General features: G+C 36.9%; 1 protein-coding gene across 8 annotated transcripts in view; it reads left to right on the top strand.

Moving 5' to 3' along the window:
* The window catches only part of LOC115216527 (microtubule-associated serine/threonine-protein kinase 3), a 266,227-nt gene that overhangs the window by 222,466 nt on the left and 29,489 nt on the right, over positions 1–14,272 (top strand). For all 8 annotated transcript variants that reach the window (XM_029785977.2, XM_036506331.1, XM_036506333.1 and 5 more), the window contains 9 exons: positions 569–650; positions 2,164–2,339; positions 4,412–4,487; positions 5,469–5,669; positions 6,956–7,054; positions 7,840–7,966; positions 9,339–9,409; positions 10,564–10,637; positions 13,817–13,991. In XM_029785977.2, the coding sequence (XP_029641837.1) occupies positions 569–650; positions 2,164–2,339; positions 4,412–4,487; positions 5,469–5,669; positions 6,956–7,054; positions 7,840–7,966; positions 9,339–9,409; positions 10,564–10,637; positions 13,817–13,991 (1,081 nt within the window). The remainder of the gene's footprint in view (positions 1–568; positions 651–2,163; positions 2,340–4,411; positions 4,488–5,468; positions 5,670–6,955; positions 7,055–7,839; positions 7,967–9,338; positions 9,410–10,563; positions 10,638–13,816; positions 13,992–14,272) is intronic.

The raw sequence follows: 14,272 nt of genomic DNA, 5'->3' as shown, positions 1-14,272 counted from the left end.
ATCGACTGGGCCCCTTCCCCAAAACTTTTGGGGGCTTGTGCCTAGAGCAGAAAAGAATAATAATAACAATAATCCTTTCTACTATAGGTACAAGGCTTGGATTTTGTGGGGAGAGAAACTGACAATCTCATCGACCCCCAGTACTCAATTTATCAACCCCAGAAATTAATAATTACTATGTATTCGAATATTATTCAACAATATCTATCTGCAGATGCTTTATTTGATGCTCCTACTAAAGCCTCAGGCCGACCAAAGCTTTGTGAGTGGATTTGGTAGACGGAAACTGAAAGAAGCCTGTCGTATATATATATATATATATGTGTATGTATGTATGTATGTTTGTGTGTGTGTATATATATATATATATATATATATATATATATATATATATATGATTTGTTGTCACAGGATTTAATGTCATTTACCTTGTTTACAGGATCATAATATACTCAATAGCTGTGGACTTTTAATGAATCGTTTATATAATGTCTCCCTCCCATGCTTTGTTAAACAGTTTGGTTGTTGTCTCTCTTTTCAAAATTATCATTCTCTCTGTGTTTTTCAGGATGGATGGGCGTAGATGGTCTTTTGCATCACTGCCATCATCTGGTTATGGAACCAACACACCTGCTAGCTCCAATGTCTCGGTATGTTACTTCGAATTTTTGTATATTTATATATTTTTATAACTTTTACTTTTAGAAGTTTGCTTCCTAAAGGCGGTGCTCCAGCATGGCCACAGTCAAATGACTGAAACAAGTAAAAGAGTAACTACACAGTTTTAATTTCAGCTCCATTGTGTGATTGTATGCCACTTTGGCCAAGTATTTTCCTACTAAAGCCCCATGACCAACCAGAGCCTTATGAATGAATTTGGTAAACAAACTGAAAGATGTATGTATGTGCAGGCACAGGAGTGGCTGTGTGGTAAGTAGCTTGCTTACCAACCACATGGTTCCGGGTTCAGTCCCACTGCGTGGCATCTTGGGCCAAGTGTCTTCTGCTATAGCCCCGGGCTGACCAATGCCTTGTGAGTGGATTTGGTAGACGGAAACTGAAAGAAGCCTGTCGTATATATGTATGTGTGTATATATATGTGTGTGTATGTGTTTGTCCCCCTAGCATTGCTTGACAACCGTCACTTAGTGGTTCGGCAAAAGAGACCGATAGAATAAGTACTGGGCTTACAAAGAATAAGTCCCGGGGTCGATTTGCTTGACTAAAGGTGGTGCTCCAGTATGGCCGCAGTCAAATGACTGAAACAAGTAAAAGAGTATGTATGTGTGTGACATTTTGTAATGTTCTAAATGAATATCAGTCATTTTCAATTTTCTTTGAAAACATGTCTGGCTGTGGGGAAATATTACTTTGCTTCAAAACAGGTAAGGGTTGATGACAGGAAAGGCATCTTACAGTGGAAAACCTGCCTTGATAAACTGTGTCCAAGCTATGCAAGCATGGAAAAGTGGGCATTATGATGATGATGATTATAATGACTTTTTAATCTTTTCTGTCTCCTTATTCTTCATTCCTGGCTTAACATCACAACAATGTTCCTGAAATCAGGTAGAAGACAAGCTAACTAAGATGGCAATTTGGCAGAGTCATAAAATCACAAGTTAGAACACCTCACAGTATTTGTTACAATTCTCCGTTTCAAATCCTGCCAAAGTCAACCTTGGCCTTCATCTCTTTTGAGGACCAAAAAAAAAAATACTGATCTAGGGCAGTGGATTGGTAGAACTGTAAGAATGTCTGGCCGATATCCTGTTGTATTTGTTGCAGTTCTTTGAGTTCAATTCCTCCTACCATAGTCCACTTGGGTGGTAGATTTAATCAGTCACCCAGTTTAACACCACCATCTGGTTGCTTACCTTTAACAGAGTTCGTTCTGTTGCAAGCATTCAAGTTTCCAGTTTGAAGGTATCTTCCCCTCTTCCACACACCGGTGCCACATGACCCTGTAAAGAATCATGGGCACTACCTTTCTTCCTTACCAAAAGATTTTTAAAAAGAAGCAAAAAAAAATTAGAAGCCACTTTGGGGTGGCGGCTTGCTTGACCTGCTAGAAATAACAGCCAAATCTCTTTCAAATCACTTATATCATTTTAATTGCCAATCCTCTTTGCTAATTTTGGTTTTCTTTCCTTAATCTTTCAGTCCCAGTGCTCTTCTCAAGAGCGTCTTCACCAGCTGCCATCTCAGCCTACTCCAGATGAACTGCATATTCTCACTAGACATTTTGGAAGTAACGAAAACAATGCTGTTCCGCCTGAGGATGACTCTGGTGGAGGACGGTGGTCACCGCGGCCCCGACCCCGCTCCCGAAGTTTGAGGTAAGGACTCTTGCCACTGCACAGCACTGTACTTTATTTGCATATTTATAATTTGGCAACATCAAGGACAACTGGCGGTAGAATATTTATCTCAACAAATTCAGTCTGACCCATACAAGCATAGAAAAGTGGGCATTATATGATGATGTCGATGTAAATAAGTTAGTCAACATGTTGGTTATTCTGGAATTGACAGGCAGAGTCTAATTTTTAACTCTTTTGATAGCAACCCCACTAAAACCACCCCTGGTTTTCTATGATACAATCTAGCTGTTTAAAGTTATCTAAATTAACTCTTTAGTATTTAAACCTGCCATATCCTTCCAAAATATTCTACCTGCTTTTTGTTCAGATCCAGACACTTACAATGCTGTACAAGGTCGTTCTAAAAGGAAAGAATCGCATCGTTGAAATCTCAAAGCTATGAGATAATGCATGATTAATTCAAAGCAATGTAAATAAACAAGCATTACATTTGAAAGAGTAATCTGAATGAAAAAGGGTTAATCATAACTTTCCATCAAAATTTCACATTAAATTATCTTCCAAGCATTGGTATAATAACAACGAAGCTATTTTACTAAATTCTTCGTTTATTTTCATAATGAATTGAAACAAAAGCTAACGTCTGCCAACAGGAATATAGTAAAATGGTTTATTTGTAACCCACTTTTCTCTGGAACCTAAACAAGTTGCAACTTGGTTAAGATGATATTTGTAGGTGAGCCTTATCTGTTAGTATTTACTTTCTTTTGTATCATTTTTAAAACTAGTTTATGTCAGTTGGTTGTTTGCTTTGTTTTTTGTTTTGCTTTATTTTCATTTGTTTTTGCTTTCACTAGATAACCTACAGCTTTATATGTCAAAGGTCATGTGTTTTCTTTGGTATCTTATCTCATCTTCAACTACTGTTCAGAATGCTCCCTGGTGGTGGTAGCATTTACCGTAATGTGTCAATCTGTCACCATTTAGAATGCAAAACACCATTATCTGGTGCATCAGTTGATGTACTTTGTCGTATATGGCAATGAAGATGAGTTTTAACTTCATTTTAAAAAAGGGGGGGGGGAATTTTCACTGACCTCCGTATTTTTTGAGAAGCAAACAGAGCAATAAAGCAGTAACTCAGATGACCTCCCCTAGATTCTAATGTAAAAAAAAAAACTAAAAACAAAAACAAAAACTGATAAAGATTTACTTGATGCAGACAGTTTGATCCGAAAGAGATTATCTTGCCAAAACAGCTCAGCTATACAGTCGTTTTGATACAAGCAGTTACTTCGGTCCAGTTATTGATATATATAACAATGTGACATCAAAAGTAAAAGTTATTGACAAGAAAAATAAAAACAGGTTTAGAAATCAGCTACAAACTAGCATATATATATATATATATATATATATATATATAGGTATACATACATAAATCAGGCTTCCTTCAGTTTCCATCTACTAAATTCAGTCAAGGCTTTGGTCAGCCTGAAGCTATAGTAGAAGACACTTATATGTATATATATGTGTGTGTGTACATATATATATATATATATATATATATATGACTGGCACCCGGCAGATGCCAGGACCCCTGGACTGGTGGTACATAAAATGCACTATCCGAATCGTGGCCAATGCCAGCGCCGCCTCACCTGGCTTCCGTGCCAGTGGCACGTAAATTGCACCAATCCGACCGTGGCCGTTGCCAGCCTCGCCTTGCACCTGTGCGGGTGGCACGTAAAAAGTACCCACTACACTCACGGAGTGGTTGGCGTTAGGAAGGGCATTCAGCTGTAGAAACATTGCCAGATAAGACTGGAGCCTGGTGCAGCCTTCTGGCTTCCCAGATCCCCGGTCGGACCGTCCAACCCATGCTAGCATGGAGAACGGACGATAAACGATGATGATGATGATTATATATATATATATATATATATATATATGAATTCACATACAATCATACATACACCTACATACGCACCAATACTGAGATATACCTGCTTCTCTTATTTCTTCATTAATGTACAAAATAATGTTTGATTAATTAACTAATGTTTGTTTATATTTTCCCATTGCAGTAGTCCTGCTCGCTCTCCTGCAAGTGATTTGGAAATAGTCATGATGAATAATATGTATAAAGAGAGATTCCCTAAGGTTAGACTCTTTTAAATATTTCTCTCTTCCTTTTCCCTTCCTTTCATTGTCATCATATTTCTGTCTGTCTGTCTCTTTCGTATGCACATATCCATTACTTCACTATTATATTGCTCAAAATCAAAAATTAAATTAATCTGCCTTCTGTTTAGACTTAGCTATGTCTCCTGTAAAATTATTTCATCTGCTCTTTTTAGTTTTATACTCATTTATTCCTTAAAATCAGATAAGAAATAACATTCTTAAAAACACTTCCAGCAACATTTTGAATTAATTTTCAACATGGCATCCAACAGCTTCCTTTATATGATTTCTTCTCAATTCAATCAGACATAGCTCTAAATTCATTTATGCTTGTCTTCCTAATTGTATTTTTCTGCTTAATTATGTTTTAAAAATAGATTTAAAAACATCCAAAGAGAAGAAATGGCTTTGAGAATATGAAGTGTTTTTTTTTTTAATTTTTAGTAACTTTACTTATAAGTGGGCTTTTTTTATGAATAAAGTAACTAGAAATGTTTTTTTATTTATTTTTTTTTATTCTGGTGGTCTGACATGGTTAATAGAGAAATCATGTATACAATTAATTCCTTCTATATGTCAATGGTCAAACATCTTGCCCAGAGCAATACAACTCTTTCACACCAGATGTCCTGATCTGCTATTGCAACCTTCATATTCTCAGCTTGATATCCAGTGTCTTCCACAAGTTGATTGATAGATGCACTTCTTGTTCTACCAATACCTGTATGTCAGTGCTTGGGTTACAAGAGGAGAAGATATGTTCTTCTTCTCCAGCAGTGTTCTGCATAATGTGTTCTTTCCCTGATTGCCTACACCTTTTGCTCTGTAAGGTGTTGCTGCCAAGGAAGATTAAATCCTTTATTTGAATGTTTGTTTTTTAAATATTTGTTGGGTGACAACTGTGGGGCTCGTTGATAGTATCCAAGGTATAAATTCTGTTTCTCTCTATTTATATAGGCCACTGATCAGATGGAAGAAAGACTGGAGCTCTTTATTGAATTAAACCGAGCACCAGTTGAACCTGATGCAATTTTAAGCTTTCTTCATCACCAAGTACTTGAAATGGCAAGAGATTGTCTTCAAAAATCTCAGGAAAAACTAATAACTAGTAATTATTTCTGTGAATTGTCAGAAAATTTAGAGAAACTACTCAAAGATGTAAGCTCTTTTATTGCTTTTATTTGATTATTTTATTGTTTTTCTTTATAGCAAATATTTACAGCTGACAAACAACATGAATTTACCCATGATCCTTCTAGAATCAACGACTATTATTATTATTATTATTATTACTATAGGGAAATTGTTAACCCTGAAAGAATGAAAGACAAAGTTGATGCCAGAAGAATTTGAACTTAGAACATAAAGACAGGCAAAATGCCATTAAGTAGTTTGCCCAGCATGCTAACGATTCTGCCAGCTCACCACTCTATTAATAATGATAACAATAAGCTTGTTGTATATAGTGTTCCGGTACTCTACTGTTCCTCAGAAAATGGTAAAAGAGGGGACAGAGGGCAACAATAAGTCAAGTAAAGAAAGACAAAAATAATAGCCAAAAATACTTGCACAGTATATAGGATAAAGCCCAAAAGGACAGAAAAGTGAACAATGAAGTGGAAAGTGTGCATCGGCAATTCAGGAGTAGTATTCCGTGGGTTTCAGAAGATACGGAACTTTTTAAGGATGCAGTGTCCTGATGGATAACAACCGATGCTGATTATATTCCATGCTTCAGCAGTTCTGAGCATGGCAAACTGTTTCCAAACTTCATGGATGTTGTGCTGTTTTTTAGCATACCCATAGGTGGTAGAAATAACTTGCCCTCCGTCTGTTATATAGACAAGCATTCCAATTGATCCGAGCAATGGAACAGCCTACTTGTGAAATTAATATGCGAGTGGCTGGGCACTCCACAGACATGTGTACCCTTAATGTAGGGAGATTCAGCCCTTTGAATTACCGGTATGACTCATTTTTGCTAGTTGAGTGGACTGGAGCGATGTGAAAGTGCCTCGCCCAAGGACACAAAGTGCTGCCAAGAATTGAACTTACTACCTTACAAGTACAAGCCTAATATTCCTAACCACTAGGCCATGCTTTTTGAATTCAAAAAGGTAGCCAAACTTGTTGGAAAATTGGTACATAATTTTATGGGCTTCTGCTAAGTCTGCTGTGAAATGTTGAAGCTTTCATACATCAATGCTCAGAGAAGCTTTTTAAGAACAACAATCAGTTTCAGCAACTGTCTTTTTATCTTTATTCAGAACCTTGTGTTATAGTGTGTGTGTGTGTGTAACAATGTGGTTTAGAAGTTCACTTTGTAAACTACATGGGTTTGAGTTTGTTATTATGGCATCATACTGACTTACATATATCGTTTCTATCTTTTGAATCTTGTATTCTATTATCCAATAATCTTTGTTTCCTATTTCTTATTGAAGGCTCAAGAGAGATCTGAAGAGACATATCAGTACCTCTATCCACTCATCAAAAAGCTACTCATCATTGTTTCCCGACCAGCTCGTCTACTGGAATGCTTGGTAGGTCACCACAGTGTTTTTGTCTTGTCAAGTCAGCCTCGTCTGTATTAACCAAAATAACCTCTCCCTCATTGGGAAGAAGCAGGGTTTTGAACCCGTGACGATGCGATGCAGCATTTGAAATTCAAACCCATTGTGTCTAATATGCCACCTAGTGTGCTCCCACTTCTAACCTCCCCAGTAATTAATGCAAATGTCCAATTCTGAAGAAATATCTAACCTATATGTGACTATGTGGAGGCACATGGCCTGGTGGTTAGAGCAGCGGACTCACAGTCGAGGGATCGTGGGTTCGAATCTCAGGCCCGGGCGATGTGTGTGTTTATGAGCGAAACACTTAAGCTCCACGCGGCTCCAACAGAAGGTATTGGCGAACTTCTGCTGACTCTTTCACTACAACTTTCTCTCACTCTCTTTCCTCCTGCATCTTGCAGCTCACCTGTGATGGACCGGCATTCCGTCCAGGTGGGGGTAACCTATACGCCAAGGAAACCGGAAAACCGGCCCTTATGAGCCAGGCATGACTCGAAAAGGAACACACATATGTGACTATAGTGAAATGAGAATCATTTCTAAAAGATTTGAGAATTGCTTCACAAGACAGAATTATGACTGTTGAAATTTGTCTGAGATGATGTGCCTAGTGCTGCAACAGAACAAGATAGTATTGATGACAAACTAAATATGCTGCTCACTGGTGAATAAACCAACTGAGCTATCTTCATCTTGATAACAATTAAGTTTATTCATGTTTTTTTTTTTTTCTCCCTTTTTGTTCCCTAAAGGAATTCAATCCAGAGCAATTTTACCATATGCTGGAGGCAGCAGAAGGCCATGCACGCCAGTATGTCAAAGCTGATATCCCCCAGTATATCATCCAGAAATTGGGATTAAACAGAGATCCACTTGCTGGTAAGAACACACACACACACTCTCTCTTTCCTGCCAATCCGAGTTTTTTAATTCCTTTCGATTCAAATACCAAAGACATTGTAATATTACGTGCAAAGTAGACCAGTGTGAATTGGGAATTGTTCAAGCATTTGATACACAACTTTGTCTGTCTCTGTTTATATAAGTATGTATGTGAGTGGGTGGGTGGGTGGGTGTGGATGTGTGTAAGTATAGTTAAAGGCTGTGAGCTGGCAGAAACGTTAGCAGGCTGGGCGAAATGCATCTGCCGTTACGGTCTGAGTTCAAATTCTGCCGAGGTCGACTTTGCCTTTCATCCTTTCAGGGTCGATTAAATAAGTACCAGTTACGCACTGAGGTCGATGTAATCGACTTAATCTGTTTGTCTGTCCTTGTTTGTCCCCTCTATGTTTAGCTCCTTGTGGGTAGTAAAGAAATATATAGTTACATGGTTATGAAGTTAGCTTCACAGCCACATGGTGTTAGGTACAGCCTCATTGCATAGCACCTTGGGCAATTTGTCTTATACTTGTTGCTTTAGACTGACCAATATCTTGTGAATAAAACTGATGGATAGACTTTGCTTGGAAGTTTTGTGTGCATGCGTATGTGTACTTTATAGTTACTATTTCCACTTTCTTACATGAAATTGTCTGAAATAAAAATTTTTAAAAAGCAGTGTCGTGGTGTTTACACTCCCGATGAACTTTATGTGCTGCATTTTCAAAATTGTGGAATGCAATCTCAATTTTAGTGACGAGGAAAAGCATTAATTAGACAAACTGGACAGAAGCCCATCGTGTGTGTGTGTGTGTGTGTGTGTGCATATGTATGTCAATGTTGACTTTCCATGGCTTCACTTGTCACTGTCTGAGCTAAATGGTAATAGGATGTTTCCATTCCTTGTTGATGTTACAAGTGGTCACTCTGAATTTTCAAAAACCAGTGGAATCATCATCATCATCCATCGTTTAACGTCCGTTTTCCGCACTAGCACGGGTTGGATGGTTCGACCGGGGACCTGGGAAGCCCGAAGGCTGCACCAGGCTCCAGTCTGATCTGGCAGTGTTTCTACAGCTGGATGCCCTTCCTAACGCCAACCACTCTGCAAGTGGTGTAGTGGGTGCTTTTTACGTGTCACTGGCACAGGTGCCAGGGGAGTCTGGCATCGGCCTCGATCGGTTGGTGCTTTTAACGTGCCACCGGCACGGAATAAAAATTTTTTTTAAAAAATCCCTTGGAAAGTGTTGGCAATTGCAAAAAAGCAGCCAGCTCTAAAATCCTGTCTTAAATAAGTCCTACAACCAGCCCATGTATGTATGCCATAACTGATATTAAACAAATTAACCATATGTTTGTTCCCTTTCTCCAGATGTTCAGGAAATCGGAATGCACGATAGTACAGATTGCGCTAGTGGAGCAGAATCAGCGGATAGCAATGCAGTAAGTTATAATTATCTTACTTCAGAAACGGGAATCCATCCATCTAAAACCTTCTCTCTTATTATACAAAAAAAAAAAGAAGCCTTGTTACTTTCATCTTCTGTTTCTGTTATCTATCATCTGATCAACCTATTAAGCACTTAATCCAGTTCTTTCCCTCCTTAACTCTGTCCCTCTGGAACTATATCTGCCCGAGTTTTCTTATCACAGACATTAATCATTTTTAACTTTACTTATTTATTCTAGTTTTCTGATCTAGATAGGTAAGGCACTGAAAAATCTTTTAGCACTGATCCTCCTCATTGCAATAAAGAATTACCAAATCCTTATGATGAATCTATAATAATAATAATAATGAAATTATTGTATACAGTGCCCAGGTGCACCACAACTTGTCAAAAAGTGCGTACAAAGTATATGCAGTAATGTACAAATGTCTGGAAAGCGAACAGTGTATGAGTCAGATACATGCATGTGTGTGTGTGTGTGAAAATATAGTTTGTATGGAACATTGGCTTGATATATATATATATATATATATATATAAATGCTTTTATTTTTTATACAGCCAAAACAGTGCAAATTATGAGAAGTAATACAAGTCGATGGTTTGTTCTTTTATCTCGTATATCAGTATTTCTATGAAGGGGGTCCTAACTGAAATATTGAAATGCAAAGTAAAAGTACACGCTATCAACTTACATTATTTCCAATAACTTGCATTGTTTTATAGAAAAAATTTTTAAAAAGACATTTTTAGAGATATATATATGTGTGTGTGTGTATATATATATATGTGTGTGTGCGTGTGTGTGTATATATATGTGTGTGTGTGTGTGTATGTATATATATATATATGTGTATATATATATATATGTGTGTATGTATGTATATATATATATATATTTCAAGATTAATCAGCTGAAATTGCGAGGATGATCCGGTTCTTGACTGAAGATTAAAGGCTTCGAATGATCCATCCATGTTTTTTGTATCATCTATCTGGATGTTTTGCGTTCTTGTCCCATTTTGTATTTATATATATATATATATATATATATATATATATATATTTGTTCCTCTTTTTCTATCTCTCCTCCTCATGGCTCAGTAATGATGTTGGTCATTAAAATTTTTTCTTCTCCAATTTGCAGACAAAAGAGAAGAAAGCAACCCCATCAGAGGATGATTTTGATACAATAAAACTAATTAGCAGTGGAGCTTTTGCGTAAGTTAATGCCTTCACTCTTTGTTGTCTTGCTTACGTGTTTGTTTACTCTTTTATTTCTCTTACTTCAGTTCCTTGTTTTGTGTTTCGTCCCACCTTTCAAGACATTTGTTGTTTGTTGGAACACTAGACAGACATACTGTTTTATTTCAATACCTCATTGTTCAGACTTTGAAATCTTACCTAGCTTGACTTTACCATTTCATACTTTCAGGATCAATACAAATGAGGTCCGACTGCATCATTATCATCATTTTTATTATTGCCCTCTCAATATAAATCACTAGCAAAATTAAGCATTTTTGATACCAACCCACCTAAAACCAGCCTTGATTCTATAATACAAATTGCTTGAAAAGTACCACTGATTCTATGGTGCAAATTTCTCTTTAAAGTCATCTTAATTATAATCATCAAAATTTTATGTTAATTTGTTTCAAACACTAGGTTAACGACTACAGTTATTTCACTAGATTCATCGTTATTTTCAAAATCAGTTGAAACAGAGGTAGTGTATGTGAGCAAGAATATAGTATCAAATGTGAAGGCGCAATGGCCCAGTGGTTAGGGCAGCGGACTCGCGGTTTTGATTCCCAGACCGGGCGTTGTGAGTGTTTATTGAGCAATAACACCTAAAAAAAGCTCCACGAGGCTCCGGCAGGGGATGGTGGTGATCCCTGCTGTACTCTTTCACCACAACTTTCTCTCACTCTTACGTCCTGTTTCTGTTGTACCTGTATTTCAAGGGGCCAGCCTTGTCACTCTCTGTGTCACGCTGAATATCCCCGAGAACTACGTTAAGGGTGCACGTGTCTGTGGAGTGCTCAGCTACTTACACGTTAATTTCACGAGCAGACTGTTCCGTTGATTTGGATCAACCGGAACCCTCATCGTCGTAACCGACGGAGTGCTTCCATCAGTATCAAAAGCTTTAAGCTAACATAATTTCTTATTGGTACTGCCCTGTATGCAATACTTCTATTTGTCATAAAGGTGGATGGTTGTCATGTAATTTTATGTATAGGTACAGGCATGACTGTACGGTTAAGACATTTGCTCCATGTCCATGTGGTACTGAGTTCAGTCCCACTTGGGCAAGTGCCATCAACTGTAGCCCCGAATTGACCAATGCCTGTATTGTGTGTGTGTGTGCCTGTGTGCACAAATCTTGATGTTCCTTGGCTTTTTATTGAGTTAAACACTAATGTAATATGTACATTCCTTGTTGACATTACAACCAGTTGCTCTATGCTTCCAGAGGTCAGTGAAATAAAACAAAAATCTAAGGGTTGGTAACAGCAAGAGCATCTGGATGTAACCCTGAACATATTGCTTCAACTACCTCACTATCTAATTCATACTAGGATAATAAAACAAGCTATAAATGAATGAACAATGTGTATGTTTTCAATAAATTAAAGAAAGTATCTTACAAATATTGAGAAAACTCTTGTATCTTCGTATTTCATTTGCAGTCAGAAGATATTGACTTACTCTCCACAAGGTCATGAGTTTAAACTATGCTATAATCATTACATGCTATGTCTAATCAAGATATAATTATATTGCTTGTTGAAATATAAACCAGACATCACACCCATTTCCTGTGATTATTACTAGGACATTTAATGATGTGGTTAATTACAGCAAAAGCATTAAGCGTAAAACACAATTTGAACGAGTAGTTCCTACAGACATGTCCAAGTTTTAAAAGAGAAAGAAAGACATACTATTTATATATCAGCACTAAGAAAAGAACTGGCTGCAGAAGCACCATAGCAAAACAATATTTGCTTTTGGTCATGTGAAAAACATTGTATCTTCTTCATAGTGGTTGGTTTTATCATGGTAAAAGTATGTTGAAGCTAGAAAGTCACTCGACATAGTTGTTTAAACAGCTAAATATTTCTATATTTCGTAAACAACTACCGGATATCATAAGTGTTTATCTAAGCTGTTTGTGTGTGTGTGTGTGTGTGTGCATGTATAAATATGTGTGTGTTCAGAGTGGATGCAGGCAATAATGAGTGGTAAAGGTGTTTGTTTTGCAACCATGAGGTTGCAGGTTCAATCTTGCTACACAGCATTTCGAGCAAGCACCTTTACTATAGCCCTGGATGAACCAAAACCTTGTGAGTGAATTTGGGTGAACAAAAACTATATAGAAGCTTGTCAGATTGACCATATGTGTAATTCAATGATTTGGTTGTCCATTTAATTGAATGACTGGAGGAGGATGGCATGTTAAAATCAGTGGGAGAGTCCATCGTCATATATTCAGTTTGGAGAGCCAGATTATAGCTCCAGTAAATGCAGTGAGACGTAGTGGGAAGAATAATAGTCCCCATGATTAGGATGTTGTACTTAACTTTCCTGGATGATCTGATGTTTATTTCTGTCGGATGAACTATTGTAAGGGAGAATAATTTTTATTTATTATAGCCAGGTTCCAACCTGGGCCAATGTTCAATAAAGTGTTCTATAAAGAATAAGATGTTCTGTGCAAAGTGTCCTATATAGAAAAAGGAATTTTTATCTAGATTAAGGTGTTCTATAGACCATATTTTCCAGCATACAAGTCAAATGTACATAGTGTAATCATTCAAGTATCGTCGCTATTTATCAAACTCTTGCTACATTTCACATGGAATTTTTGCTTCTCCAAACTTGTCTTTGTGTATAAGTCGGCCTACCATTTTTGGTTGTTAATTTTTTGGTGGGGAAAATTTGATTTGTATGTTGAAAATACAATAGAATAAGATGTTCACTATAGAATAAAGTGTTTAACCATTTAGCATTTAATCTCAGTCATATCCAACCCAAATATTTTCCCTGTTTTATGTTAAAACTGACCATATCCAACCTCTCACACCTACGCTACAGTGTCATTCTAAAAATTTACAAACACAACATTGAAGCTACAAAATAACGATTAATTCAAAACAGCGTGAATGAATAGGCAATGCATTTGACAAAGAAATGTGAATACTAAAGGGTTAATACAGGCCAAGATATTTTATCAGAAGACATTCAACATTCTTACTGCATATTTGAAGTTTGAATTGTGCAAGTAAAAATAGAATGCTTTTGTGTTTGTGTTTTCTTCTTTTGATATATACTTATCTTTACAGTTTTTGTCACCATACTTGTTTACTCTAAACCTTCTCTATATTTTACAGAGCTGTTTATCTAGTGCGTCACAAAGAATCAAGAAAACGATTTGCCATCAAGAAAATAGGCAAACAGCATTTACTCATGCGCAACCAAACTGAACAAGCATTTGTTGAGAGGGACATTCTCACATTCACTGACAACCCGTTTGTGGTGAGCATGTACTGCAGTTTTGAGACCAAAGTAAGTTATTGAATCACCCTTACCACTACTCCTCCCTAATGTGTTCCAGTTGAAAACAGCCAGTGGGTTGTACATTGACATTATTTAAAGTGTTTGGTTAATAAATTTTATTCTTACAATCATGATCTATATTATGCTTGAGTTGTTATTAATAAGATGTATAGAAAAAAATTGAATAATTCAGTTGACGGAAAGTGGTTCAAGGATTTCTGTTGTTGACTGTAGATTGTGTGTTCTTTTTTGTTAGTGGGATGCAAACTACTCTTGGTGTTGTATTGCAT

Source organism: Octopus sinensis, linkage group LG10 (genome assembly GCF_006345805.1).
Source record: "Octopus sinensis linkage group LG10, ASM634580v1, whole genome shotgun sequence".
Classification (NCBI taxonomy): Eukaryota; Metazoa; Mollusca; class Cephalopoda; order Octopoda; family Octopodidae; genus Octopus; species Octopus sinensis.
Note: the sequence above shows the minus strand (reverse complement) of the source record. Positions and strands in the feature narration are given on the sequence as shown.